The sequence below is a fragment of the Cyanistes caeruleus genome, chromosome 4 (assembly GCF_971803275.1).
Source record: "Cyanistes caeruleus chromosome 4, bCyaCae1.hap1.1, whole genome shotgun sequence".
Taxonomy (NCBI): Eukaryota; Metazoa; Chordata; class Aves; order Passeriformes; family Paridae; genus Cyanistes; species Cyanistes caeruleus.
In genome coordinates this window covers 76,337,481-76,364,775 of record NC_141704.1, presented here as the reverse complement: position 1 = coordinate 76,364,775, position 27,295 = coordinate 76,337,481, and the positions used below count along the sequence as shown (strand labels likewise).

Here is a 27,295-nt window from a genome sequence, read left to right as displayed (position 1 = left end):
AATTCCTCCAAAGATTGCCTGGTTACTTCATTGCTTTCCTCCCAAGTCCATCAACATTAAAGATACCTTAGAGCTAACCTGCTTTGGTACAAATAGTTTGGATTTGTGACTCTGATCTTGTAAAAGCTGAGAGCAGGATAACAGCTTGTTTTCTGTTTCAAAACACTTTATAACCACCAGGGGACAAAAAAATATGTTAACATGTTGCTGTTCTCTCAATTTGAATATTCAGAAGTGTACTTCAAATCACTTTTTGTTTTAGATGTGGATGAGTGCTCATCCTCTAACCAGCCCTGTGGAGAAGGACACATTTGTATCAATGCCCCAGGCAATTACCGCTGTGAGTGCAAAGCTGGCTATACTTTTGATGTCATCAGTAGGACATGTATTGGTAAGTAACAGCATCAGACTAAATACTTGCAGCCATGGCACTTACAAAGTGATCCTGTGTAAAGAATGTTACTGCTCTCTGCGTGCCCTCTGTCATCAGAATGTAAAATTGACTGCTATATTATTTGGCTGACTCTAAAGCCATATTAAAGAACTGCTGATACTTCAAAGGAAGCTGTGTTAGTATTGTCAACATGTTATCTGCTATCCTGTTAAAAGGTGTGAGAGTGTGTGTAATTGTTTTCTGTGATATTTTTATAAGCGAAAGATTCCTTTGGAAGATCAAAGCAACTTTCTTCTGTATAGATCTAATCCAATTATACTCTGGGGGGCTTCTAAATAAGCATATTGAGGATTTCTTCTCTCTTTATTATGAAATTTAAATCTGGAAAAGAACAATTAAACTTTTACAACCACATTCTTGTCCAGACTGGTACCACAGTGAGCCAATCCACAGACCTCTCTGTGTGTTCATCATTGCAGATATCAATGAATGCAGACGCTACCCAGGTCGTCTCTGTGCTCACAAGTGTGAGAACACCCCTGGTTCCTACTACTGCACTTGCACCATGGGCTTCAAACTTTCAGCTGATGGTAGATCCTGTGAAGGTACGGCTGTCAATGCTTTGGTTATGGAGTGTGAGAAGCAGCTCATTGCTCTTTCAGCTGTTTTTTATTTTAGCTTGCAAGGCTGCACTGGAATGGCACGAGAAATCATCACAGTGCAGTCTCTTTGATTACATGAATGCTGCTGCTCTTAGTCGAGGCTGCTATAGCCCACAGCTTGAATATATCACCCTTAGACTGGCTCATCTGACAGGACAAGATGACAGGGCCTCAAACTGTGCCAGGGAGGCTTGGGTTGGACATCAGGGAGACTTTCTTCCCTGAAAGGGTGGTCAGGCATCAGAAGGGGCTTCCTAGGGAGCTCCACCACTGGAGCCCCCCTCCTGAAGGTGTCTGAGGAACACCTGGATGTGGCACTCAGTGCTCTCATCTGTGGTACAAGGTGGGACTTGGTCACAGGCTGGACCCGATGGTCTTGGAGGTATTTTCTAAACTGAATGGTTCTGTGATTCTGTGATGCAGAGGTGTATGGGTCTGCATTTGCTGCACTTTGAAGGGTGGCTCAACTCAATCAGGTTCAAAACCTTCAAAAAACCAGCCTTGCTGATATCCAGACACAGAAATGTAAGTGTAAGTGTTAGCCTAAATATTCCCTCCCAGTCTCACACCTTGAAATACAGTAGGAAATTACAGCACAGTGCAGATTAACCTATACTGCCAGACCCTGTTAAGAGCAACACTCAGAGACCCCTGTTTCCAGCTTACTCAGTGATGTGTGCCATCCCTTTTTAATAAAAAAATAACAAACAACCTTCCAAAATGTTGTCTTATTCCAATATTAGGAGTGAAGAATATTGCAAGAAATTTGGGGTTCAGGTTTGTAACTTTGCATTTCAGATTTGAATGAGTGTGAGAACAACCCCTGTAGTCAAGAGTGTGCCAATGTGTACGGCTCCTACCAGTGCTACTGCCGCCGTGGATTCCAGCTCAGTGACATCGATGGCATTTCGTGTGAAGGTGAGATCCATGGCACTGCAGGGAGAGAGACGTTGGGTGGGCATTTCTTATTGTTGCTGTAACAAACATGAGCAATTCCACATAATTTTTTCATTTAAATATTTGAGTCTCTTTGGTATTTTCTTGTGAGACTGTATTTAATGAAGGTCTCCCACCCATGTCCTTTTCCAGAGGCATTTCTTTGCATGTGTGTTGTCATTTTTGCTGCTTACACTGAACTATAGCTTGGCACACTTTTGTAACTTGACAGAAATTTGTCTTTTTCCTGAGGAACTACCAGAATTTCTAGTCTTCAGCCAGTGAAGATATGAGCATATTTATGTTACATATGTAATATATGATATTACCAGGTATTTCATGTATTAAATTATTCTATGGATTTATTGTTGAAATTGAAATATATATAATATATATTATATATATCTATAGCTATATATAAAATTGAAATTATTATATGAAATTATTCTTTTTGTGGCTGGTTCTGAACTAATGTGTTCTTGAATACAAGGAGGATGTGGCTGTGACCTCATGGATAAGATCCTGAACTTGGGCTTAGGTCTCCAAGACTTACTAAACAGTGAGGCCTTGGGCAGAACACTTAATTTTAATTTCCTTTTTGTAAAAACAAGGATTAAAATATTTCTCTGCCTCCCTTTTATAAAGCACTGCAATACATGTCACTGTAAAGTGCTTGCCCTCATCCATTACTTTGTCTCTTGGGCTCTCTTATAGTTTTTAATTTTCTTCAGAGTTCCATTTATTCCTGAAAATCTTTGCTGTTAGTTGTTGTTGGCTAAAACCACACCTATCTGATGATCTTCATTTCCCAGAAATTAGAATCATCAAATTGTGCTTGAAGCTAAATGCAGGAACACCGTACATGTGCACTGGGTTGAGTGTCATGAACACATAGTAAATGAGTGGTGTTTTTTCCTTGCAGATATTGATGAATGTGCATTGCCCACTGGAGGACATATCTGTTCCTTTCGGTGCATTAATATTCCTGGCAGCTTTCAATGTACTTGTCCCTCCACTGGCTACAGGCTGGCACCCAATGCACGCAACTGCCAAGGTGGGTTCAAGAGCTGCTGGGAGACCCCACGGGATTGTGGAATTCTGGCAAGTTCTAGCAGTCTTTGTGTTTAAAAGATGCCTTTCCTATGAAATTATAGGTAATGCAGTACACATCAGCCAGACATCTGAAGCAAAAAGTCTTTTATAATAAATATATAGGACATTTCAGTTACAAAGTAATTAAGTAGAGACTACTTTTTAAAACATTATTAAATAATTCTTAAATTAAATATTAAAAAAATTCTTACAATGAAGATTCCAATGGTGAAATGCTATGAGTTAGTTTAGCCATCCAAAGGAAATAGCCTGCTGTAAACCTGTCAGCAAATATTTAGGTCTTGTCCACTTAGTGGCACTGCTGCTCTTCCTTTTCTTCCTCTTGCTGGTTGGTTGGGTTAGTGTTCTTTGTTCTTCTGCCCTCCCCTTGCCATCCTGTAGTGATGTTTAACTGCACCCCATGTCCTGTAGTATCTAACAGGACACTGTCATTGTCTGGCATCTGCAAGGAGAGGAAAAGCATGTGTTTAACCCAGTTCCCTGTTTCCATCTGGCAGATATCGATGAGTGTGTTGCAGAAAGCCACAACTGCTCTTTCAATGAGACCTGCTTTAACATCCAGGGCGGCTTTCGCTGCCTGTCTTTGGAATGTCCCGAGAATTACCGCAAGTCAGGAGATACGTAAGTACCTTATTTTGCAAGGTCAAACAGTTTTTTGGTGGCATGATCTCCTTAATGTCATGCCACTGATGACTGAACACAGAGCAGTTTCTAGCAAATATGTATTGTATTGGCAGGCCAACCCTATGTTTTGCACACACAGGTCTGGTTTCTTTCTCATGCTCCTCTTTCTAAGATTTGCACCATAATGATGCCCAGAGCCACAAGCAGATACTCTCTGGCTGGCTCCCTTGCAGGCAGCATGATGGGAGGGCTACATTCGGCTTTGAAATCCTTGGCTTTTATTTCAGAATCACACACAGTCTTTCCTTACTGTCACACTTCAGCTGAAGGAATCTTTTTAGCTCCCTCTCTGAATTCTCACCTGTACTCTTGCAAAGCATTGCAAGAATGTCATATTTTTGGTACCATTTAATTGAATCATAGAATATTAAGGATGATTAAAAATCATCCATTCCAAGCCCTCTCTGCCATATGCAGGGACATGTCTGACTAGACCAGTTTGCTCAAGGCTATATCCAGCCTGGCCTTGAGCACTGCCAGGGTTGGGGCATCCACCCTCACAATAAAAAATTGCTTCCTAATGTCTTATATAAATCTCCCCTCTTTCAATTTCTATCCAATTTTCACCTGTATTACAAAACCTGGGAATCCTAGCAAGGGTGGTAATTTAGCTGCAGCTCATAACTGTGTCTCTAACCTTGCTCAGAGATAGTCTGTGCATTCTGGTGCAGAAAATAGGAGACAGCTCTGGGAGGAGGGGCAGCTGGCAGCTCTTTTATACCCATCAAATAGTGCCAGCAGAGAGGAGAAGTTGTTGAAAACTCTCAGATGTGTAGCTGGAGTTTATGGCTGGTAAAGGTGATGCTCTACCTCCTGCCCTGTGGCTTTCTGGCCACTAGCCATTCTTCCAAAGGCTGCTTTATGGTCCCCCTGTGTGTCCTGTACTCAGGTAAGTGTGTGCTCCACCAGCCAGGGAGGAAACCCAACAAATCACATTTGTTATCAGCCCACTATTGCTTTTCCCAGTCAGTGTTGGTATGGCCACCATCTGTTAGACAGACCTGAGTACTCTGTGCCTCCTCTGTAGAATGAAACCAACACTCATCTTAATCTTAGGAATTTTGTGGGTATTAGTTAGTTTGCATTTGGGCCTTAGTCTTTGAAATGTCATATAAGTGGCACAGCAAATTCATTTGATCAGAATTCTGGAGAGAAAGTTCATGTGTAAACCCAGCTATTTATAAAATATGCTTGTGTTTTGAGAAGGCTAATAGGAATTAAATTTTAAATTACATTTGTCACATCAGTGACCAGGCAGTGCCTCATTATGCAGATGTTCTCTTCATTTGTAAGACTGTGGGTTCATTGGTGTCCACATTTTTTAAAAAATGCAACATGCAATGGTCCACTAGGTAGAATTAGCAGATTTCTACTCTTACAGAGTTCAACTTATAAAATACACATGGCACACACATTCCATTTCATTTTCTCTCTTATCTGAATTTTACATCATTGGCTATTTGCAATCTTTTGGGAAAACAGTAGAATGTCTGAATTGTTTTTCTGTGTCTAGGTTGTTGGGCTCTGTAAATTAGGTTTACTCTGCCTAACTCAGACCTACTCATAGGGTGAGATCTTTCTGATGTGTTCAGGCTATAATTAGGCTGAGTCAGACACAAATCCTACAGCTGCTCAGTGAAATTCTAATTATTTTAATTCCTTTAGTTATAATCTTGTTGGATTTATTAGGTTTTACCCTCTCAGCAGCTACAGGTAGTTACTAAATGCATTGTTGAAAACATGTTTGCATAAAGAGGATGTGAGTTCATTGTTACCACCGGTGAAGTGCAGCGGTCCTGCGGTGCTCTCAGCTGGGACACGAATGTTGTAACAATGTGCTGGAGTCAGGGTTTATGGGTCAGATTACCTGGTGCTCACTGGGGAGCACTTTCATAAAATAGCTCTTTAACACCCTTTTTACATCCAAACTACTTTACATCTCCTTGACTGAATCAGTTCTGCACATACACCCCAGCAGGGATGATAGCCAGAATATCTTTGTTACGTTCTGCATGATAATGGCATTAAATTGCTTTTTCACCAGGCTCTAGAATCAAAGGAGTTGGCTTCTTATCACATCTAGTACAGATACCATTTTTTCTCTCCTTTTTATTCAAAACACATTCCAGTTTCAACAACTTGGTACATAAGAAAGACAACATATTGTTCCATTCCCATCAAGCTGGCAACTCAGGAATTTTTTTTACCCTGTTCCCCATTACTTTCTTTGGAATAGCTATAATTTAATAGGCCTCAGTCCTGTAAATCCAAGCTTCTTTATTCTTATTTTTCTTTAAAATCCTTATGTGCAGGCAACAGCACACAGTGATCCAGAAGCTTCTTTACCCAATACCTGTAAAGGAGAGTTTTTTGCATGGTGGCTGCTGCAGGGGCGATTGCCATCAGGTGAAGTAATTGCAGTATCATCCTAGGCTATGGGCTGAAAGCTCAGGATGCTGTTTAGATACTCTGAGCTCCAGGAAGAAACAGTCTGTGTTATCTTCCCCAAAGACAGTAAAATGCCTGGCCTGATCTAAATGGTAACAATTTTATTGAAGGCCTTATCTCTTTTACTTAAATTCTGCTTTTTGTTTTTCATTGATTAGTCTATAGGCTTGTTTTTTTCCCGAGGATAGATAACATCTACTGCTCCACATAATAGAATTCAACTTGCTGCACTGCCTTGCCAAACCATTTTTCTTTTCAAATTGCATAACAATTACCTTCTCTTTATATGGCATTGAAACATTTCTAATATTTAAGCCAACAAAAATAGGAGAAAAGATAAAGAAGCATTTATGGCAACATGTCAGGTGTGTGCTGCATTGAGCCAAATGGGGAACTATTTGTATCTTCTAGACATGCCTGCATATTATTAAGGTTTCCTGGTGCTTATCATTATTAAGACATGTTTTTAACTTCTTAAAATTTTGCCAAAGTGTAACCAATGGTTGAAATTTTAAATGCCAGGTGTCTGACTCGGGCTCAAGTTTTGGCAAATTTCAGCCAGAGCTGTTCACCCATTTCCAAGAACAAATCTAGAGAGGAACACGCTGTTTTGTGTATTTTAAAGACATTTTGGTGATATTTTTTAAAAATTATTTTAACAGTTTGCTGTCATGGTATGGAGCAGAAATCTGAAGTTTGCTAGGAAATTGCTTTTGTGCTTTTTGTCATCCTTTGCCAACCAAAATCCTCTGAAACATTTGAAATTATAAACTTTGTAAAATTGCATTCAGCCCTTTATTTTTTCATAAACCTTAGGAAATTAACAGCTTGATGGGTAAACTTAATTCACTCTTCTATGCCAAAATAGGCTCAGATGTACCTGGAATCTTTCTGAAAGTTCTTTATTTAACTTTTCCTTCAAGTCCTTGAATGATACGGATTTCATAGCCTCAGTTGCAATCAGTCTTTGTGTTTGGCTATCTGCCTTACTGCAATTTAATTCTTCCTATCACTAGAGAGGTCTTTTTCTTCCAGCAACAAAGAGTTCACTTCTGATTTAGTGATCCTGAGCTTCTTATTGCCCCTCAAAGCAGTCTGAGACATGCAGGCCTAAGTCCACAGACTGTCTGAGCCTGCTCCCACATAAGGAGAGGAGCCCAGTCTGTCTGTCCTGGCCCAGACACAGCCCCAGCTTCACAGATAAGCGAGCTGTTTCTAGCACAGGTGAGAGGAGCCAACTTGGTAAGAAGAAATGCATACTTTGAGATAAGGAGGCTGAATGTAGGGAGGGAAGGGTCTGAAGGTATGTCAAGGTGAGGTGAAGGAGCCTGGAGATGCTTCAGGGGCAACCATAGGGGTCAAGATGTTATGGTCAAGGGTGATTGATTCCAGGGAACTAGTGACAAGACAAGAGGACATCATGAAGAATTTCTTCACTGAAATGGTTGTCAGGTATTGGCAGGGGCTGCCCAGGGAAGTGATGGAGTCCCTGTCCCTATAGCTGTCCAAGGAACGCCTGGACGTGGCACTCAGTGCTCTGGTCTGGGTGACAAGGTGGAAATCAGTCAAGGCTGGACTTGATGGTCTTGGAGATATTTTCCATCCTTAATGATCCCATAATTCTATTCCAAATTTGGATGAGGACCATCAGAGGAAGGAATAATCATTTGTGTGGGATGGCCACACAAAGATCCTGAGGGAAAGGATCTGTGCTTCGGGCTGTGAGGTGGATACTGAGAGAACTATATATCATCCAGGAGAGAATGGAGCAAGAAAATGAGGATTGGCACTAGCTGAGTAGACAGTCCTGATGCCAAATATTTGAGTGAGCAGCAAGGGCCATAGTCTAGGAAAGGGGATATGGAGAAGAAACTAGATTAGGAAAGATAGATGAAGGACACAAAGATAGGATAAAGGCTCAGTGCTGAGGCAAAACAGAATATATTTCTGTCTCCTCTACAGCTTGAAATGTTCTAGAGACTTTCCATCTCCGGACAGGAAGAGCACACAGGGTGCTTATCCATCCTCACTACTACTCTCCTGTATCCTGTTTTCCTTCCTGAAGCAGGGCTCCAGATTCTCCTCTGGTTAAGAATTTTCTGTGAGGACCAACTATCAGTTGGTTTCATTTCCTTAAAGTTCTGGTCTGTTTAAGGCAAAAACCACTTCCCTGCACAGCTGATCATTAGCATCAATACCCATAATGTGGAGAAGGCTCACTTGGACCTCATGGTGTGTTGCAACCTGCTGAAAAGAAGTGCACACCAAAGATAGCACGAGCAAGAGCCTTTGTAGTGGAATATATTCTAGGAGGCCTGGAAGACTGTTCTGGAGCTCTGGAAATCTGCAGCATAGAATGTATGGTGAGGGTATAGCTCACTTACAAACTTGGTTAGTTGCTCAGCATGTTGAGCTGGTTTCCCTGTAGGAAGTAAATCATAAAGCCATAAATATTGCTGAAAAGTTTGTTTTCCTTCAGTACATGAGGAATTGTTGCATACCACTCAACTCCTTTGAGCACAATGAAGTGAAAACTTGACTCAGAAATTAACGTGAGGGAAGGCACAAAATATTTTTCTTGTTTTTTGGTTACAAAATGTTGCATTTATTATCTACAAATGTAATTCCTCTAGTTTTGGTTTTTGGTTTTTTTTTTATCAGTGTTTGGTACATGAAATTCAAACTGGGAGTAATTCTTTGAAACCAATATTTCAGCCACATAAATAAAAATAAGAGAAGAGAGTAGAAAGCGAGATAAAATAACTGTGTTCAAATCCAGGAACAAACATTTAGCAGCAGTATACACTTACTTTTGTAGCCCATGTACCTGATTTCAGACTTTTGCAAAGACAGCTGCCCCTGGGCTCTGGGCTGGTTTTCTCTGGCAGCACTTTCTGCCCCCTCAGCCCTCCCCTCTCCTGCTGGGCCCCTTGGCTCTGTCCCGTGCTCACAGTGTGGTGGCAGGACACAGGAGCTCTACAGGCAGCTCACCTGTCCCACGGAGCTGGGCAGCACCCGGGGCTTGGGCTGCTCTCCCATTAGCAGCACCTTGTTGCATTCCCCCACCATCTGAGTTCCTGCTGCCCACTGAAGGTCTCGAGAGTACACTGGGGTTGAAATGCTCTTTGCTTCTTGCCTTTGTGGTGTGTGACCCCAGAATGAACTCTGGTTCTTGAAAGGAATAAAATTTTCTATCTCTCCTTTGTGGTTATTTGATGGAACAATTACTGCATTAACTGAACCTACAGTACAGTGTGCAGTGTATACCACCAAAGCATGATATAAAATTTGAATAATTTTAGCTCTTAGCTGGAGGCACATCTATCTTCACAAATAACTTTCTGAATCAACAGAACGTCCTTTTTCAAGTCTTTGAAAGGTGGAAGCTTTGGGGTTTTGTTCTCTTAAAAAACTCTGTCCATAGTTTAAAAATGTGTCTTACTTTTATAAAATAATAAGGGACAGCATCTTTATGAGAGTATAAGTGCTCATAAGCATGTACATGCTTCTAAGAAGTTGTACTTGAAGAAAATATTTCCAGTTAAGGAATTGTCTCAACTTGCTCCACGATTTCAGCAAAACCAAGTAGCCTCATGATTTCAACAACACCAAGTCATTCTCCTTAGTGGAGTTATTAATGACGTTTCAGAAAATAATGCAGAGCTCTCCATACCTGAAAATACTTCAAGAGTATCCACACCTAATTAGCTGGCCATCTTGTGAGGACTTGTGTGTGATTTTTAAACACATGAATAAAATTAAGAATGCATTCAAAACTTCAAAGAATTGCTTCAAAGAACCACTTATGTTTGCAAGTAGTATTAAAAGAAAACATGCAACACGTTAATTGAAGAACTAAGGGTACTTCTAATTAGTCTTCTTGAAAGTGCTGATTTTGCATATAATGAGTAGTTCCTGGAATTCAGATCACTGTGCACTGGCAGCAACGTGGGGCTCGCTTATGAACCACAGTTCTCTTGGTAGCAGATATTGCTGATAGGAGCACAAACTCATGTCAAAACAAAGTAATGAAATGGACACTCATCTTTACTTGAGGTGGTAAGAAACAAACCATGCTTTTATGCTGGAGCACTTCTTGGTAAAGAAAGAAATTGTTTAGGTTCCAAAACTTCAACCTGTGGACCAAATACTGCTTGGTGTAGAGAGACTCTTGCACATAATTTAATTGATTCATAGTTTTGCACCAGGCAAGTTTGGAGCTAAATGCTTGACCTGATCATGATGAAATTCTGCAAATTCATCATCCAGCTGAGATTGTTGTTGTCTACCTTTACTTCATACCTGCCTGGAAGGATGTTTGGATACCTATGTGGTGATTTGGGCATATCTTTAATCTGAAATGCATACAAACTTTCCCAGTATGCAATCCTTTACACACTTCTCAAACCCACCTGGTACCATGGCATGTTAGATCTTCATTATGTGCCAGTAAAGTATAACACATTTACACAGCAGTGACTTGGATGCCCATAGCTGTCTACCATATTTTCTGGACAAAGTTCACTTCTCTCTGGAACAGAATGCATGAAGACTGTGAATGCTGATGTATTGGTTTGTTGTTCCCTGCCAGCCTGCATGGGTGATCTCATGCTAGTGCTCTGGATTTTTCACTGTGACACAGTGCTAAGGGAATGAAAGAACAGAGGGAAAATTTCTCTCTCACCAGAATCATTCCCATGACTTAGGGCTACATAAGACGGGACTGAATGTGTAGGCCACATGCTGGAGACATCAGGCCATTGGATCTTGTTTTCAGAGCTTGCCTAGACGGGTGTTAGATTGACTCTTGTTGGTTCTGAGAGTACAGAGGAATACTGTGCCATATAAGCAGGAAATGTTCATCTTCAGAGACCAACTCCTTGGACATTCATGGTTTTCAGAATAATTCACTCAGTCTTAAAATACAGCCAGACACCCCAAATAGGACACAGACAACTCCCTAACCACTTAGAATCTCTTCCTTTACTGAACATACATCAAAACAGCAAAGTAATAAAACTTGGAAGGGAAAAAAGTGCCAGTGTTCTCCCTAGGAGAGTTTGGCTGGTGTAAATGAAAATAAACTCTCACTCCCACTGAGGTGCCAGACTTGATCCATCTGTGCGTGCAGAGCAAGGGCAACACTTCTCACAATGGCAATGCTTCTCCCAAAGCTCCAGCTGCAGGCAAGTTCATCCTTATTGAATTCGTATCCCTTTGCAATATGGGTGAGGTGCCAGGCTGAAGAATGGATACAGGATGCAAGTCAGCCTATCTTTTCCCACCCCCACTGCCCTTGCTTTCCCTCCCACTCACTAAATGTGCATTAATCTTCCTCTTGTCTTGTGTTCTCACTTTTCTTGCAGTCACTGTGAGCGCTTGCCTTGTAATGAAAATAAGGAGTGCCAGAGCCTGCCTCTGAGAATAACCTACTATCACCTCTCTTTTCCTACCAACATTCAAGTACCCACCGACATTTTCCGCATGGGTCCTTCCAATGCTGTCCCTGGGGATAAAATTCAGCTGTCCATCATCAGCGGGAACCAGGAGGGGTTTTTCACCACAAAAAAAGTGAACAACCACAGTGGCCTTGTGGTCATGCAGCGTCAAATCACAGAGCCCAGAGACCTTCTTCTGACAATTCAAATGCGACTTTCCCGCCATGGAACTGTCAACACATTTATTGCCAAACTTTTTATCTTTGTCTCTGCAGAGCTTTGATCCCTAACTTACAGTCATCATTGGCTACTCTTTCTCTTCTAGGAGTAGCTTTTTTCCCCCCCAGTTTTAATAAAGTTTTAGTTCATCTGTTGCATGCTGCACTTGCATTTTATTTGCCATCATCATTACAGTTTTCCACTCTGCCCTATAATTGAACATCCTAATTTGTGGAGATTCTTCTGTGTACTCTGCATCATAATACAAAGCAGAAGTTGGTGTCTAAGAGTTCATTACATGAACATCCTGAGGACTGAGAGCTATTAATTTCCTTCCACAGTAGGGGAGTCATCTGATCATACACAGTTACATACGTTTAGGTCTAAATTTACCAAAGGAAATAGGTACATATTTTGGACTGTCTCAACTGAGACATCTCTAGAAAATTTCATCACTTACGTGGCAAATAGTGTACATTTTCTGAAAATCTGTTAAAAGGGCATAACTTGGGCCCTTAGGACCCCTGAGGTGTCCCAGCACATCAGTCAGTATAAAAGTGTGAAGCCAGATTCTCAAGCTGTCCTAATTATTGTTGCTGTGTTTTATCCTGTGAGCTAATGCTGATTTCCACCAGGTACAGATCCTTGTTCTTGCTTCTAAGGATGATACAAAGTATGATCTCCTCTAAAGAACATTTATTTGAGCTATTTCATTTTGCTTTCTGTGGAATTTTTGCTGAATGGGCAAACTAATGAGAGCAGAACAGCAATCAACTTCATAACAGCATTCAGCTACTAGCAGAGAGCTCCTTTCTGTTTCACAAGCTATACCCTGAAAAACAGTCCTATCTTCAGGAACATTTGAAAAATATATTTGATTTGTCTCATAACACTTTTGTCTCTCCAGCTTTCATATTAAAACTGATAAATTTTGACCATTGAAGACTTTATCCACAACCACTATCACACCAAACCATAAGTGCCCTGAAAAGTCAGTCAGAATTCTGACATCCAAATCTTTCTTCCTTTACTTTGACTTTCTTTGTTTACTTCTAGGCTGTCAAGAACAATGTAGACAAATACAACTGGAATTTCTTTGGAATTCTTCTGTTTTCTGAGCTGGAATAGGATTTATACACAGTCCTTGTGCTGATAAATATTAAAAGCTCAGTTCCAGAGATATGATCCAAAAATTAATGTTCTACATCACCCTGGGCTCAGTTATCTCTGCTGCTCATTACACAGGCAGAAGAATCATTCCATAGAAGAACAAGGAATAATCCATGCATCTATAGGAAAAATACCTCACTGTGTATGTGCTGACAGCACAGTCAGGGTACAAGGGTAGAAACTGGGAACATCCTAAACCAAGATCAGATGCCTTAATCTCCTGAGCACAAGGAATTACCCCATTAACTGGAAGCTGCAGGCTCTCAGGCTCATCATCAGCCAGCGCCTGGATTGGTGCATGATCACAGCACTCTGCCAGAATATTACATGTTCCCCAAGGCAAAGTTTATCCCAGCTGGCTGATAGGAGTTCCAGTCACATAAGGAATGCCAGTGTTTAATAAGCCTGTTGACACATCTTTATAAAGCTGCCAGAAGTTGCCAGTGGGGATAGAGTCCCAGGTTTGAATACTGAGAGCACAAGCCCGTGCTGCTTGAGCTAATGGGGTTTATTACTACCACAGAAGCTGAATGTAAATGCCCTCTGGCTACCAGCTCCTTATGAGGCCATAATGAAGTAGGATAAATATTCAAAAATAAACTTCATTTTTGCAAAAATGAATATGTATTTTTTTGGCAGGAAAAGAAGGGAGTTTGAGAACTTGGCCCTCAGTGCTGTAAAATGCTGCTACATTAATTGTATTTAGCAAGGAATTCAAGAACACAAAGCTCACATTCCCTTGTGTTAGATGCTTGAATGTCGCAGTGTCACTGGGACTTCCAGGAGCATGTATGTAGTTACATAGTGCTATTTATATTTTCCAAAAGAAAATGAAACCACAGCTCCTCTTCCAATGAACTTACTGACTGAATCTAACAGACAATACAAAAAATAATCATATCAGGACCCTAGAAGAATGAAAAAATTATTCTCAGGAAATAATCAGAGAAGCTGAGATGTTTCTTAATTTTGTTCTCTTTAAATGAAAATGCCAGAGGGAAGCTGATCTCCAAAGCTGTAATTTGTGCTAGAGGCAGAAAACTTGAAGGAAAGATGCAAATAAAAAAGTTCTCAGCACTGAGGACAAAATTTCTGCCAGTCACAGCCCCACTGAAGGAGAACATGAGCAAAAAGGAAAACATCAGCTAATCAGAAGATGAAATGCAAAGATGATGTGTAAGGATAAAATTATAAAGTATTATGAAAACAGAGCATATAACTTATAGCAAATACCAGGATTTGAAATAGATGTTTGTTGTCTGAGAAGTTAGTCCAGTTTGGAGATGTCCAAAAGGTGAGGCAATGAGAAAACAAAGTGTTATCAACTGCACTTTGGATATGCTGGCATGAGGCAATTAGCAGGGAAAGTAAAAGAAAGGAGATCAGATAGTGTGTATAATGAAAGAACAAGTTCCAGTTTAGCGCTGTGGATGGAGCATGCAAAGAAAAAAAAAAGAGGTTTGTAAGAGGAGAGACAAAAGGTGCAAAGAAATAGAGTTGACACAGACATTTGTCTGTAACGTGTGGTTGTGAGGTGGATGGATCTAGAAACTCAGTTTAAATGAGAACTAACACAAATCACTTGTGACCATTGCGATCCTCTGATCCGTACCAAAGTCGTGTCAGAAGGCTTTATCCCACAGGTGGGGATCATGAACACGAGTCTTACTTAAGACTTCATCTTACACAAAATTATGGCTTTATTGGCAAAGTATTTCAGAAATATTTGTATTTTCCTTTTGTTCCAGCCGAAGTCAAGAGTAAAGCTCCCTTTTATTCCCAGGAAGAAGCAAAAGGAAACCACTACTGAATGCCTGAGACACTCCCACCACAATGTTTTTTGCATACAAATTCTGTTACCTAAATACAGCTGTGGTAATTCAGGATGTTCTATGCATTCTAACAGTGCTTCATCAGTAATAGTGTCCCAAAATAGGTTATGCAAGCCACTGTTTATAAATGAGGTGTCTAGGATGTGACAAGATTTTGTAGACATATAATGGTGGGAAGTAAAAGGTCTCTTTGGCCTGTATATCTTGGCCAGTCTCAAAGCATCAAGTTCAGGGTGTGAATATCAGCTGGTGTTTATTAACTCAGCTCTGTTGCCTCCTTATGGACTGTGCCAGTTCACATCTGTTGAAGCACAAGTTCCTTGATGTTGTGCTTTCCCCTTACTTAACTTCACACAGTATCAGCATGTTTGGCTTCATTTTCTTTGATGAGCAGAGGTGAGAACATGTAATAAGAAATTACTGATATATTGATTATAAATAGAGCCATAAAGTCCCTTTGAACATCAGAAAAAAGATGGTTTGTAGGTGTAGGCTGGGATAACACATTTTGAAAATTGCAAGAATCATTCTTTTTTAGAGGTATATAACAAACTAAATCTTCCCTTTTTTGGTTTCCCTTTAAGTCAGTAAATTTTTCTCACTTTTAATCTTTCAATTTCCCCCCTCCAATACTGCAGTATTTTCTTTTTCCACTTAGAAATATGTAGAAATGGGCAGGTCAAAGTTGAGATAATTTGTGGGGCTTAGTCCCATTTTAAGTCCCAGCACAGCCCTTTCATCTCTCGTGAACACAGAGTGGGCATTGTGTGAAGTTCTTGAACTGTAAGTGACTTTCAATTCACTCTAGTGGACAAGGGTGAGAAGTCATTTAACTTTTAATAGACTTTCAAGGCTGAATGAACAGCTGGTTGAGATGGAATATGAAATGACCTTTACCATTTCCCCAAACTCAGAATTCAACCTTTGAGGTTTTAAATAATGTGGTTACGTTTTTTCCTCCCCTAGTTTCCCTTCCTTTCTGTTTTCTCACTTCTTTCAGATGGAAAGGGAGGGTGTGAAAAAAAGACTTAAAAGAGGCTCTTATGGCCCTTGCTACACCAATAATCATGAAAGTTGGCCCTTTACATATTTATGCCAAGTTTCTAAAACAGAAACAATTATTTCTATTTTATATGACTGAGTGAAAAAGGCTGGTGCAAGAAAAAGCAGCTCCACTGAAATTGCTGAAACCAGGACAGCTGAGGGTGTGGGTCTCATTGTTGTCATTGTTTGTCCTTGGAAAGGGACATTACATGGCATCTTGGGCACTACAGTTCTTGTTTTCATGTGCCTGGCTTGAAGAACTGGGTTTGAGAAGGTTTTGACTGCAGCTCTGAGGCACACCAAGTTTTTCAGGGGTCCTGAAGTTCTGATGACCTGCGTTTGCCTAAGTTTTTGGGGTGAAGAATCAACACTTATATCAACTATAGTTTCTAGCTCCCTAGTTTGCAAAACACAAAGTATTTAATATTCAGTCTATATATTAATTACTTTTTGTTTCTCCTAGTGTCAGACTAGAAAAGACAGATACCATCCGTTGCATCAAGTCTTGTCGACCAAATGATGTCAGCTGTCTGCTGGATCCAGTCCACACGATTTCCCACACTGTCATTTCACTGCCCACGTTCAGAGAATTTACAAGACCTGAAGGTAAGTGGTTTGTTCCTTGTTCTGTTTAATAGACTACAGCATATAAAACCTCCACCGGAAATCCTTGCCTAAAGCCAGACTTGCTACTGATGCAGTAAATGTTTGCACAGCTTCAAATTATAGCTTACTATCCATTTAATTAAAACCTTTGATATCCAGGAGTTTTAATTTTATGGAGGAAAGAAAGTCATTCTGAGCTCTAACTCATACTGCTTTCCAATCTAAGGAAATATTGACTCTGAATTCCCATGTACCACATTTAGTCACACAATAGCCATATGCCCCATGACATTTTTTCTTCCCTTGTTTGCAGGTTTTGCTGTAGGAACAAGGTACTAAATATATTTCTCTCATCTGTCTATGACCAGTTGTTTGCTACTGACAGGTCACTTGTTCCAAGAAAAACCTTACATGCAGACATTAATCACAGAATAAATTATATTGATGAAAATATATGATGATTGGCTGATTTTTGACCTACGAACAAAGTGTTGTTTGTTATAGATTAAAGGAAGGGAAATTCCAAGAACTTGGCAGAATGTTTATGAGACAAGAATTTCAAAAGGCACCTGAGTGGCTGTCCTCTGCAGTACCTGCATGTTTTTAAGTCCTGTAGATTTATACTCACTTTTCACTCACTTTCTTAGTTCACATAAAAACTAAAGACTTACAGATCAAGAGCCAGTTTTTGCTCCTTGCCATTTGTATGGATTTTCTGGCAATGCAGCCATCAGTGGGATGACTGCCTGCAGTTCTGCTGCTCTCAACATCTTACTGAATGGCACAGACACAGAGAAAAGGGTATGGAGGTAAGAAAGGTTCTTTTGGAGGGGTTTCTAAAGGCCCTAAATCCTCATTTCTGTTGTACCCAAAGTCTCAGCCTTGCTGTTTCAGAAAGTTGTCCTAAATGAAAGCCAGTTGATTCTTCCCCTCTGCACCAGGCAGGAGTGGGGAAAAAAGACATCCCAGTCCTTGCCCAGACAGGAACAATTTAACCACTGATGTAGAGCTCGTGTAGGTTCTGTCAGGCCTTGGCTGGCCCTGCTTCACAGGGAATGGAGGAATGCCCCATGGCCACTTCTGCTCCCATACACACCCCTTCAGCTTCACCAGGTGTACTGGCAGCAGAGCTAAGGGTTTCGCCCAGGATGCTTCCCAAACCTCATTAGTCCATCCTCATGTTTTAATAAGAAGAGATGAGACCTAGTGATCTGAGATTACTACTGAAGCCCAGAAGATGTAAACTGTAATTCAGTGCATGGCCTCAGGTGAATTCATATAGCTCCAAGTCTAGTTTCATCATCTATAGAGTGAGGATAATAATGAGGGTAATAATAACTCCATCCCTCCCAAGGGACATGAAAATAGTCTTACTTTTATTTTTAAACTTAAACACCTCCTCCAAAGGACTCTTTAATTCTTAATAGCAATACCTTGTGTAACTGCCTAGGGGAATTGGAGTGGAGAGATTTACCTGTTTGGTCCCTTCCTCAGCCCAGCCTGTGGATCCTTGGTGTTATCCTCTTTGGGTACATACTGGAAATCTGATTGGCTTCTTAAGAGCAATCTTTTTGGATTTTAAAAGTAAGAGTGTTTTGGCTTCAGGGCATGGTGGAAATAGGAGTAGAAAACAAATCTATCCAAATCCTCGCTTCCCTTAGATCTTCTGCCTTTCCATTTTAAAGGACAAACTGGGAGTGGTAAGGGAGGGGAATGTCTTCCACCAACTGTGAGGACAAGTCATTTTGGATCAAATTTTGTTTAATTCTTCAGTGATGTTTTCAAATACTTGTCAGTGACATTCTGTGACATTCTGTGACACTCTACTTGCAGAGATTATTTTTCTTCGTGCCATCACACCTACATATCCAGCCAACCAGGCAGATATCATATTTGACATTACAGAAGGAAATTTAAGAGATTCATTTGATATCATCAAGCGTTACATGGATGGTATGACAGTGGGTGAGTAGTGTTTTCTGCCTACTTTCTTCTTTTAACTATACTGTAGGACAAGGTCAAAGAAATTAATTCAAGTAATTAATTCCTACCTTGATTTTCAAGCCAGTGTTGATTTCATATTCTTCAGTCTAATGTGTTATTTGAACTAATATCACAGATAATTTTTTAATCAAAATACCAGAGGCATATTCCTTCATTTGAGAAGTATTTTAACTGTTTTTTTGAGAACTGGCTCTAACTAAAAATGCAAATGGCTTAGTTTTAAAATGATGAGGGACCTAATGTAACCAGGAGCAGTTGGCAAATGATTTAAGGTGGAGGGCAGGAGCAGGTCCCAGCTGATGTGTTGTTCTGCCCAATGGGAGCTGCTTGGGCAGTGGCAGGGGAATACACTGGAATTCTCATGACAGGTATTAAAAAGGAGCATTTGATTGCTCTCTATTAAGGTTTATTTATGAAAATAAATGACTACTGTTCCCACTGAATGCTTGTGCTTTGGTATGTGAACGTGCAGATTCTGCTCAGGTTCGTACATGTGCTTCAGCAGGACTTGTCCGGAGGAAAAGAAAAATCACTGCAGCTTTCACATGGAGGGCTGTGAAAAATCCCTATTTCACATGGTCTGAAGGTGGCACTGGTGTATTTCAGAAGCAGGATAGCACAACATCAGCTCTGCAAAGGCTTTATGAGCTGTAGATAAAAATCCTAAGTCATTAGGTTTCTATTTCTTTCTTGATCAAACAGAAGTATACATGTGAATGCTGAGAAAAAGGGAGAGTCTGTTAAAACAGGATGATAAGATTACAGATTTCAGTTATTGGGGCATTTCTTTAGCAGAGTATAAATGTTATCAGATCCCACAGGAGTTACAGTAGTTTGCTTTTCGTGCCATGTGTTTCTTTCTGTCTGAAATAAGAAAGAAGGATGTGTTTGGAAATTTGACTGGCCGAGGTATTTGCCTGAGGGAAGGGTTTCCATTTTGAAGAACAGGACTGTGTGTCAGTGGTATTTTACTTGGTAAACTGGATTATTTGCCTCACATTGTAAAGAGAGAAAGGATGAGTTGAGAAGATATGATACATGCCCAAGTATTCCCAGCTTTGTGAAAGAATTGGGTAACTCTTTCTTCACCTCAGTTCCCCCTATGCAACATGGAGATGATAAAACATGCCTACTACTGTCTTAATTAATTCTTGTGTCTAAGACTCTTAATTAATTCCTCTATGTAAAAGTACTTTGAGATTAATGGGTGGAAGCTGCAAAGAAAACTGCCTGCAGCAGAACTGGAGAAGGAAAATCAAAACAACCCCCCAGCTTACCTGGAGGGGCAGAGGTTCAGGACAGCACGTTGTCTGTGTGATATTAGGATTGCAAATAATTCTGCCAGAAGCAGTTCTGCTGTTCTCCTCATAATATAATTTTTACTTTTATTAATAGTTAGAATGTTAGGTGTTTCCTTAAAAAGTGCTGGGAAGTTTTCAAGACAAATCAGCTACGATCCTAGTCCATGAGAATTCACAAAGTCTGTCTTGTAAAGAAAGGGAAGGGAGGAGAACCCCAAAGGGCATAGACAGTATCAGGGGGCTTTAGTGGTTGTCCCACTAAATCACAGGGACATCAGAACTGTGTGGAAGATAGCAGCTCTAGCAGAGGAAATGGTCAGCTAAGCCAGTAACAGAAGGGTTTTCAGGAATCTTTCTGCAATTACAATGTTCCAACTTGTTGCAAAAAACCATTTATGTGGTTCTGGGAGAGCACACCTGGACCAGCATGCTGGATGACCACATATGTCACTGGGATCCATATAGCATATTTTTAGGGGTTTTTTTAATACATAATTTTTAATGTCTTTTTGCTGCCTATATAGGAAATAATAAATTCATTCTGATAATAAACCATAAAAGCATTGGTAAAAGAAACAAGAAGCACGCTTCATTCTGTTGTACAGTTTCAGGAGAAATTACCAGAATATCATAGATATTTTGTCTGCTAATTGAAATTATATCACCAAATATTTTTTTACAAGACTAATTTTCTCTACACAAGAAAATATTGAAAATTTCTACAGTAAGCTTTTTGTTGGCTGTTTTTGTTTTTTTTTTCCTGTTAAAGAAAAGACAAGAACTAGTTCAGAGTGTGATGAAATGCATAAGGGTATGTGGAAAAAGCCAGGAAAATAATTACTGAAAGACCTTAGTGTAATAAACCTTGACTCAGTATCACTCTAGAGGAAGCCAATGAAGGGATTCAGAGAGAGGAGGGAGCACTGGGTAAAGAGAGCAAGCAAGGACAGGCCAATGAAGATGCCCTTGCAGGAAGACCCTCATTAGTAACACAGTTTTAGCTAGGCTAAAAACTGTATGTTGTCACTAACAAGGACAGAGATGATGCCTTAACAAGGACCTGCATGTAACCTGTGCTTGTATGGATGCAAAAGAACAAGATGCTCTCAGAAGTGCAACTGGGGGAACAAAAAAAGTGAAGAGATACAGTTCTTTTGGGAAAGGTTTAAAGACTGAGAGGAGATGTTAGAGATGAAGTTACAGAAGAAAAGTGGGTGCTTCAACACTGAGAATTTTGGGCTGAAAAGATTCAGGTTACCAGTTTCAGCCATTATCCCTCTAAGCTGATGCTGAGACTTCAGGGAGATGTTAGGGAAGCTGAGTTATGTGTGAGATGGGCTGGAGAATGGGTGATCAGGCTGGTTTGTGCTTTGTTGATGAAGAGGTTGCAGCTGAGGTCATTGGAGGAGATGAGTGTGAAGGAGCAGGTTGTGATGGAGATAAAAGAAGAAAATTGAAGCAGAGGAAAGCGCTGCCCCAGGGAATGTTATGAGAAGAACACAATTTCCCAAAAGATATGTAGAAGAAGCCGCCCATAGGTAGGAGAAGAAAGAGGCAAGGACAGTATTGCAAAATCAAGGAAAGAAAACATATCAAACAGGAATCAATGATCAGGGCTACTAGACATGGAGGAGCCAAAAGAACTGAGAGCAAACTCCAAAAGTAGCTCTGCTGGCCTACAGAAAGTATCTTCCAGTGTAAGAGGAGGAATGAAACCCAGATTCCTGGAGAGACAGTGTGTAGACTTCATGCAATCTGATGAAAAATAATTGTATAAAAGTTGCTTCCAATATTTTTACCCTGTCATATTAAAAAGAGATGCAAATCCCCGGTCTTTCCTGGTTCAGGAAGTGCTGAAGACTCCTTGTTTCCTGGTGTGGTTACAAGCTAAGGTGGCAATGAATATAAATGATACTGTTAACAACCTAACATCACTTACTAGTACAGGTTGGAGAAAAACAGAAGTGCAGACCTATCCAGTTGTGTTTGGTGTTTTTTTAAGGCTTTTATAGACTTTTCACTGCATTCCTCCCTTAAACAGCTGTCAGTGAAAAATGAAGAATGCATTTTCAACCTGTGCAAAAATGTCCTATCAGTGCCTAAGGTATTATCAGTTGCTATAAAACACTTTCCCCTTTAGCTATGCATTCATTTTTTAAAACAGTAATCCCACCTTGTAGTCTGATAAATTTCAGGAAGGTTTTAAAATTTCATAGTACAGCTAATAGGAGTTTAGTTAATAGGGCTGAAATCTTCCATATTGCATTTGGTAATAACCTAAGCCTATATTCTTGCCTATTAAGCAGAATGGTGCTATTCTTCTGAAAAACAAGCAGAGCCAATATAGCTATAAAAAGTCACTACAGAGTTTCTGTGGGGGGCTGTGCTGGTGCTTGAATGCATTTGTATCTACCCTGATATGTACTACTGCTCTCCATTGTTATTTGCAAGGCTTACACTGTGGACTCTGTCCTGAATTTCCAGCCTTTTTTACAGGGGTGAGAGTTTCACAAAGTTACCTTTGAACCATTAAAGTATCTCAACTACTGACAGTACTATGCTGGATTGACCACCAGTGCAATTGCTACTGTGGTATCATTGTTCAGTGTGTTCCAGAGTCTGAGGAGAGACTTGTCAGAAATTATCAAGAAGATAAACAAAACTAGTACCATGAGCAAGTGTGTGAGATCCCATGTTAGTTGGGGCAAGAGAGGGACACTGGAGGTTTGTTTGACTTTTGTCAAACAAGAAGTTTATAGTACAGGGGTAGTAGTTTTGTATCTCATCAGTAGTTAGGCTATTCACAGTGTGGCAAAGTCTTTTTACAGTCCTCCATGCAAATGTTGGTATGGTCTGGCATTAAATTCAGTCATTGGTCTGCAAAAGATTTGGTTCTGAACTTTGTCCCTGGGCCCACTCTCCATTGCCAGGCAAGTACCTTCTCATTTCCCTCTGCTTCTCTCTCCTCTGTTACTCCAGACTATCTTTAGGGCCAGAGGCTGGCTGGTTCTTACTGTGCACGTGTTTTGGTGTTCAGCAGTGTGAGTTTCCCAGATTGATGTGGGCTTCCTGGAACAGCTGGTGCTGAAAGCAGCAGTTCACCTACAGCAGGATTTCTGTGAGGCAGGGGAAGTGTAGGCAGAGCCAGGGAATCAAGGTAAGCTCTGCTGTTTACAGGGGCAAGGAGAGAGAACACTTGTTATCTCCTCATGTGGATCCTCTTTATTGAAAGTCAGCAGCAATAGGAACACTTTTTTATGATTATAATGTCACTAGCAACAATTAGCAAAATAATGAAACAACAATTGTGTCTGGCCATACAAAACTGGTGCTGCCCAGTCATTACCAGCAAGCTCCTGGAGCAGGACATAATTCAGTAGGTTTTTCAACAGGCTTTTGCAGCTGTACATTAAAAAAGACACAGTCCCTTTTAGTATCTTTGCCCTGGTTTCATCTCTAGGTTTCCTCTCTCACAGGAGGACCTCCTTAGAAAAGAATATTTTGTGAGTTTTTCTCTGTGCCAGGTTGCCCTGTTGAAATTAGCAGCTGTCCATTCGAGGTGAGGGTGCCCAGAAGCCATTTGGTAAATAGGATCCTAGATTTACTGCCTAAACCTGCCCTTTCAGGGTGCTGCTGACTGCACTGCTCTGTAGTCAAATTGCTCAACAACCTCCCTCCCCTCCAGGAAAAAAATGAGGATGAAGAGCTCCTCTGGGGGAAAAGGAGCACCTTGAGCAGGAGGCAAATTTTATTTTCATGTCTGAGAAATGCTGAAGGTGTTTTTCTGATGAGAATGAGTCTTGATCTCAAGTGGAACCACCTTCCTAATGCCAGATTTCACTCTAGCACATTGCAAGTGTCTGGTTAATCCAACTCTTCTCCTTGATCTGTGTTCATCTCACCCCTCAGGTGGTACAAGGCATTACAAACCCATTCATACAGGCCACCTTTGGTTACAGTTTCCATAAGGCTCAGAAGGCAGATAAATTACACTGTGGCTCTGATGAAGTTTTGTGAACTGTGGTGTGAAGTATAAAACCTGACAGCTTGGGAAAGAAATGGACTGAGTTAGGGACAGCAAAGAGCACCAAAGTCCTTGGTTCAGATTGCATAGCGTGCATTTTCTGGTATTCATGTTAAACAGTGGGCTGAGATGCTGCATAAATCAGCAAATAAAGCCAGGTTTGATATCCAGTTCACCAAGAAACATACTATAGGAATTCCTCTGACAGATGTCTATGTGAATCCAGCTTTCTGAGGTGCTCTGCCCTAGTTAAAAGTAGTCAAAGACCTGCTTTTATGATGATCTCCGAGCATGAAATATAACTGGAAGTGATACTCAGAGCTCTGGTTTAGTTGAGACAGTGGTGTTTGGTCAAAGGTTGGACTCAAAGGTCCTGAAAATCTTTTCTAGTCTAAATAATACTGTGATTCAGTTGCTTCTGCTGCTGCATCTGTGTTTGTGTATTGATAGCAACCATTTTATTCCTGCAGCAGTGCCTGCACACCCTATAAAAATGGAAAAGGTAGATAAGACCCAAGTCATATTGTGAATCTTTCCCAGTATGTATATATATGTAATATATACACACAGATGCCTGGGTCACTTAAAAACAACCCTACTTTAACTTTTGTTTTTAAAGGGGCAAAATGTAGTGAAGTGAGCCCTTATTTCAGCCTTTGAGAACTGGTCAGGAATTGACACACACAAAAGTTCAGGAAGCTTCCTTGTCAGAATTCTGCAAACAGGAACAGCAGAGCTGTTGCCTCAAGGTGATAACTGAACACTCTATAGGGGCTTCTGTGTCAAAGCCTCAAGATTAGGTACTTTTTCTTCCATGGCAAATCAAATCATAGAGCCATATCATGCTGTGTGCCATAATTGTGGCTCTTTGCCAAGAAAAGCTTTTATCACGAGGGTTGCGATAGTTAATTGTCCAGGTGTCATGGACCCAAGTGTGGCTGAGTTGGAATAATGCAATTGTGGGACAGGCAGGGTAAACACAGCCACTCTCACATGAAGCCCCCTGTAAATCAGATATTGAGAATAAAGTAGCAGGAGGCTGATATATGTGATTTTGCACATTTTGAATGTTCATTGATGAAGTTTTCCCACCTATTTTTGTAATATGTAAGGCTCTTCTATTACATAGATCATCTCACATTTTTAAAGAGGGAACAGGAAAGATCAAAAAATATATGCTGGAAACTATTTTTTAATGAGGCTACTTCAAATATAGTTATTGCATTTTAGGCATGAGTGATTTCACAGCATTGTCTACATTGAAACCCATTGCAAGGTTTGGCTGGAAGGCAAACCAGACATCTAAAAGCACTTCAAGTTTGCCAAACCAAGATAACAGCACATCTCTCTGAAGTCATTTAGCATCCTTAATAAAGATCACAGCATTTGTCAACTAGCCAAACCTCAGTAAAATCAAAGATTGTTTCTAATTCTTTCATAATACCAAGGCTCCATGTGATCCAATATGACAGATAATAGCTTTGAAAATATTCAGATTTGTTTCTGACCAAAAAATGTATTAATGTGATGACACCTCTTTATGGCCTCTTTATCTGATGCATTTCAGCAATCAAAGCTTTCTAGAGAAGCCCAAGCATTAATGAAATTAAACTTCATGGAGTTGTTTGATTTATAATAAATTGAATCCTAAATTTCTGATCTGTTGAATAGTGCAGAAATATCCTTTTTCCATGCTGAAATGTAATTCCTGTACTGTAATTTCATTTTTTCCTTTGGAGTTGAAGCAAAAGGGAAATGAGAAGAAGATTCAGTTTTATCTAAACTTAAGCTAACACCTGTACCCTGGGTGGAAACTTCAAAGGCTATGAGTACCTGGAGAGTTTTAGACAATTGTTTAAGCAGCCTTTAAAAGAGAGTTTTGTCTTTACATGGTTTATAAATGATTCCATTGGCCACAGATCTTCTGCATATGGGAGAGATATGAGCCAGAGGCAGTGGCTGTGGTCCCAGGCATGGCCCACCTGGCTACACTGTTTTTCTCAGGGGTGTCTTGACATGCCCCTGGTCCTCTTCGACACTTCTCAGAGAAGCATCCAGTACTGCCTTGAGCTGCACTGTTGGATAATGTTTGTTGAACTGCTCCAGGGACACACACGCATATTTATTATATATATATATGTGTGTGTGTGTGTGTGTGTGTGTGTGTGTATACACACATATATATTGTTTTTATATCCCAGGGTAATGTGCCACTGCAGCCAGCACTCAACCAGCAGTCTGGTTGCAGGGCCTGGGTCATTAGGAGCCCTGTTCATGCAGAGTACTCACTGTGACAGCACCCAAATCACTTCAACCTTTCTATTCCCAATAGGAGGAACACAGAGGTTGTGTTCCATGTTATGGAGTTTTGTGGGTGCTCCAAAGGGAAATCCCCTTCTCCTGTCCACCTCAGAGCATGCACTCCACCCTGTGGTCAGACGAGTGCTTGTGTGGCAAGCTGTGGTTTTGGTTCTTTCAGGTGTTCATCCAAGGAAAAGGGTGAAGGATGTAACGGGACCACTATTTTTGATCAGCTTAAACCAGCAGTGAAATTACCTTAAGTGTCACATAGCTTATAAAAGTGAATTTTATGTGACCAGACTGACTCCTGAAGTATTTTATAAGCACCTGGTTGCTCAACAATTGAAGAACAGGCCTTTTTCCTAAATAAAGATCTGGTCATGTTTGAAAAGTATGCTTCTGAAATCCCTGTCCCCAGATACTTCATCAAAGATATGTATAACCATACATATACGTACGTGCTACATTCCTGTGAAGCAGTTCTCCATCAGCATGGAAACCTTGTTAACATCCAGCTCTAACTTGATTCTCCAAAACTTTTCTTTTGCAAAATGTTCACCGTCAAGCTTGAATGAAGGTCTAATTCACAATGTTATGAGGGGAATATACTTCAAAGCAAGAGGAAATCTATTTTGGTAGTTGTATTTTGATTAATGAGTTTTCTGAGTCCTTTCACTGTAGTTATGTTTGTCAGGTGTGGCAACTTAAGGATTAATCATATCTTCAGAGCTATTTTTCTACATATGATTTGATGCCTGAAGTGATGAATACCAAGTAATATTTCATTTTACAAAGAGCAACCACTTATTAATAAAGCAGATTATATCAGAAACTATAGAGCACTACATTGCAGGAGCCACATTGTTATTGTGACAAATAATTGAGAGAAATATAAATAGCTTTCACACACACACACACATACACACACACAGACATGCACACAAAAGAAAATGAAAAAGACTAATCAGCTTTTGAGAGATGGAGGAATCTCAAGTATACATTAACTTTCTGAAGTCAGCAGACAGATATCTGGCGGTCTGGGAAATGCCTGCAGTTTGACAGCTAGATTGTTCCTTTAGGCACAGTCATGAACTGGAGAGGAGTGGAGGAAAATAATGC

At 40.3% G+C, this 27,295-nt stretch overlaps 1 protein-coding gene across 4 annotated transcripts in view; it reads left to right on the top strand.

The window, feature by feature from the left end:
* FBLN1 (fibulin 1) overlaps positions 1–27,295 on the top strand; it is a 79,669-nt gene that overhangs the window by 41,858 nt on the left and 10,516 nt on the right. For 2 of the 4 annotated variants that reach the window (XM_023919074.2, XM_023919076.2), the window contains exons 10-16: positions 263–391; positions 874–999; positions 1,855–1,974; positions 2,915–3,046; positions 3,603–3,726; positions 16,404–16,546; positions 18,380–18,511. In XM_023919074.2, coding sequence (XP_023774842.1) covers positions 263–391; positions 874–999; positions 1,855–1,974; positions 2,915–3,046; positions 3,603–3,726; positions 16,404–16,546; positions 18,380–18,511 — 906 coding nt within the window. Of the gene's footprint in view, positions 1–262; positions 392–873; positions 1,000–1,854; positions 1,975–2,914; positions 3,047–3,602; positions 3,727–11,603; positions 12,051–16,403; positions 16,547–18,379; positions 18,512–27,295 lie in introns of those variants that run through there. The other 2 variants (XM_023919077.2, XM_086885350.1) reach the window with 1 other exon arrangement.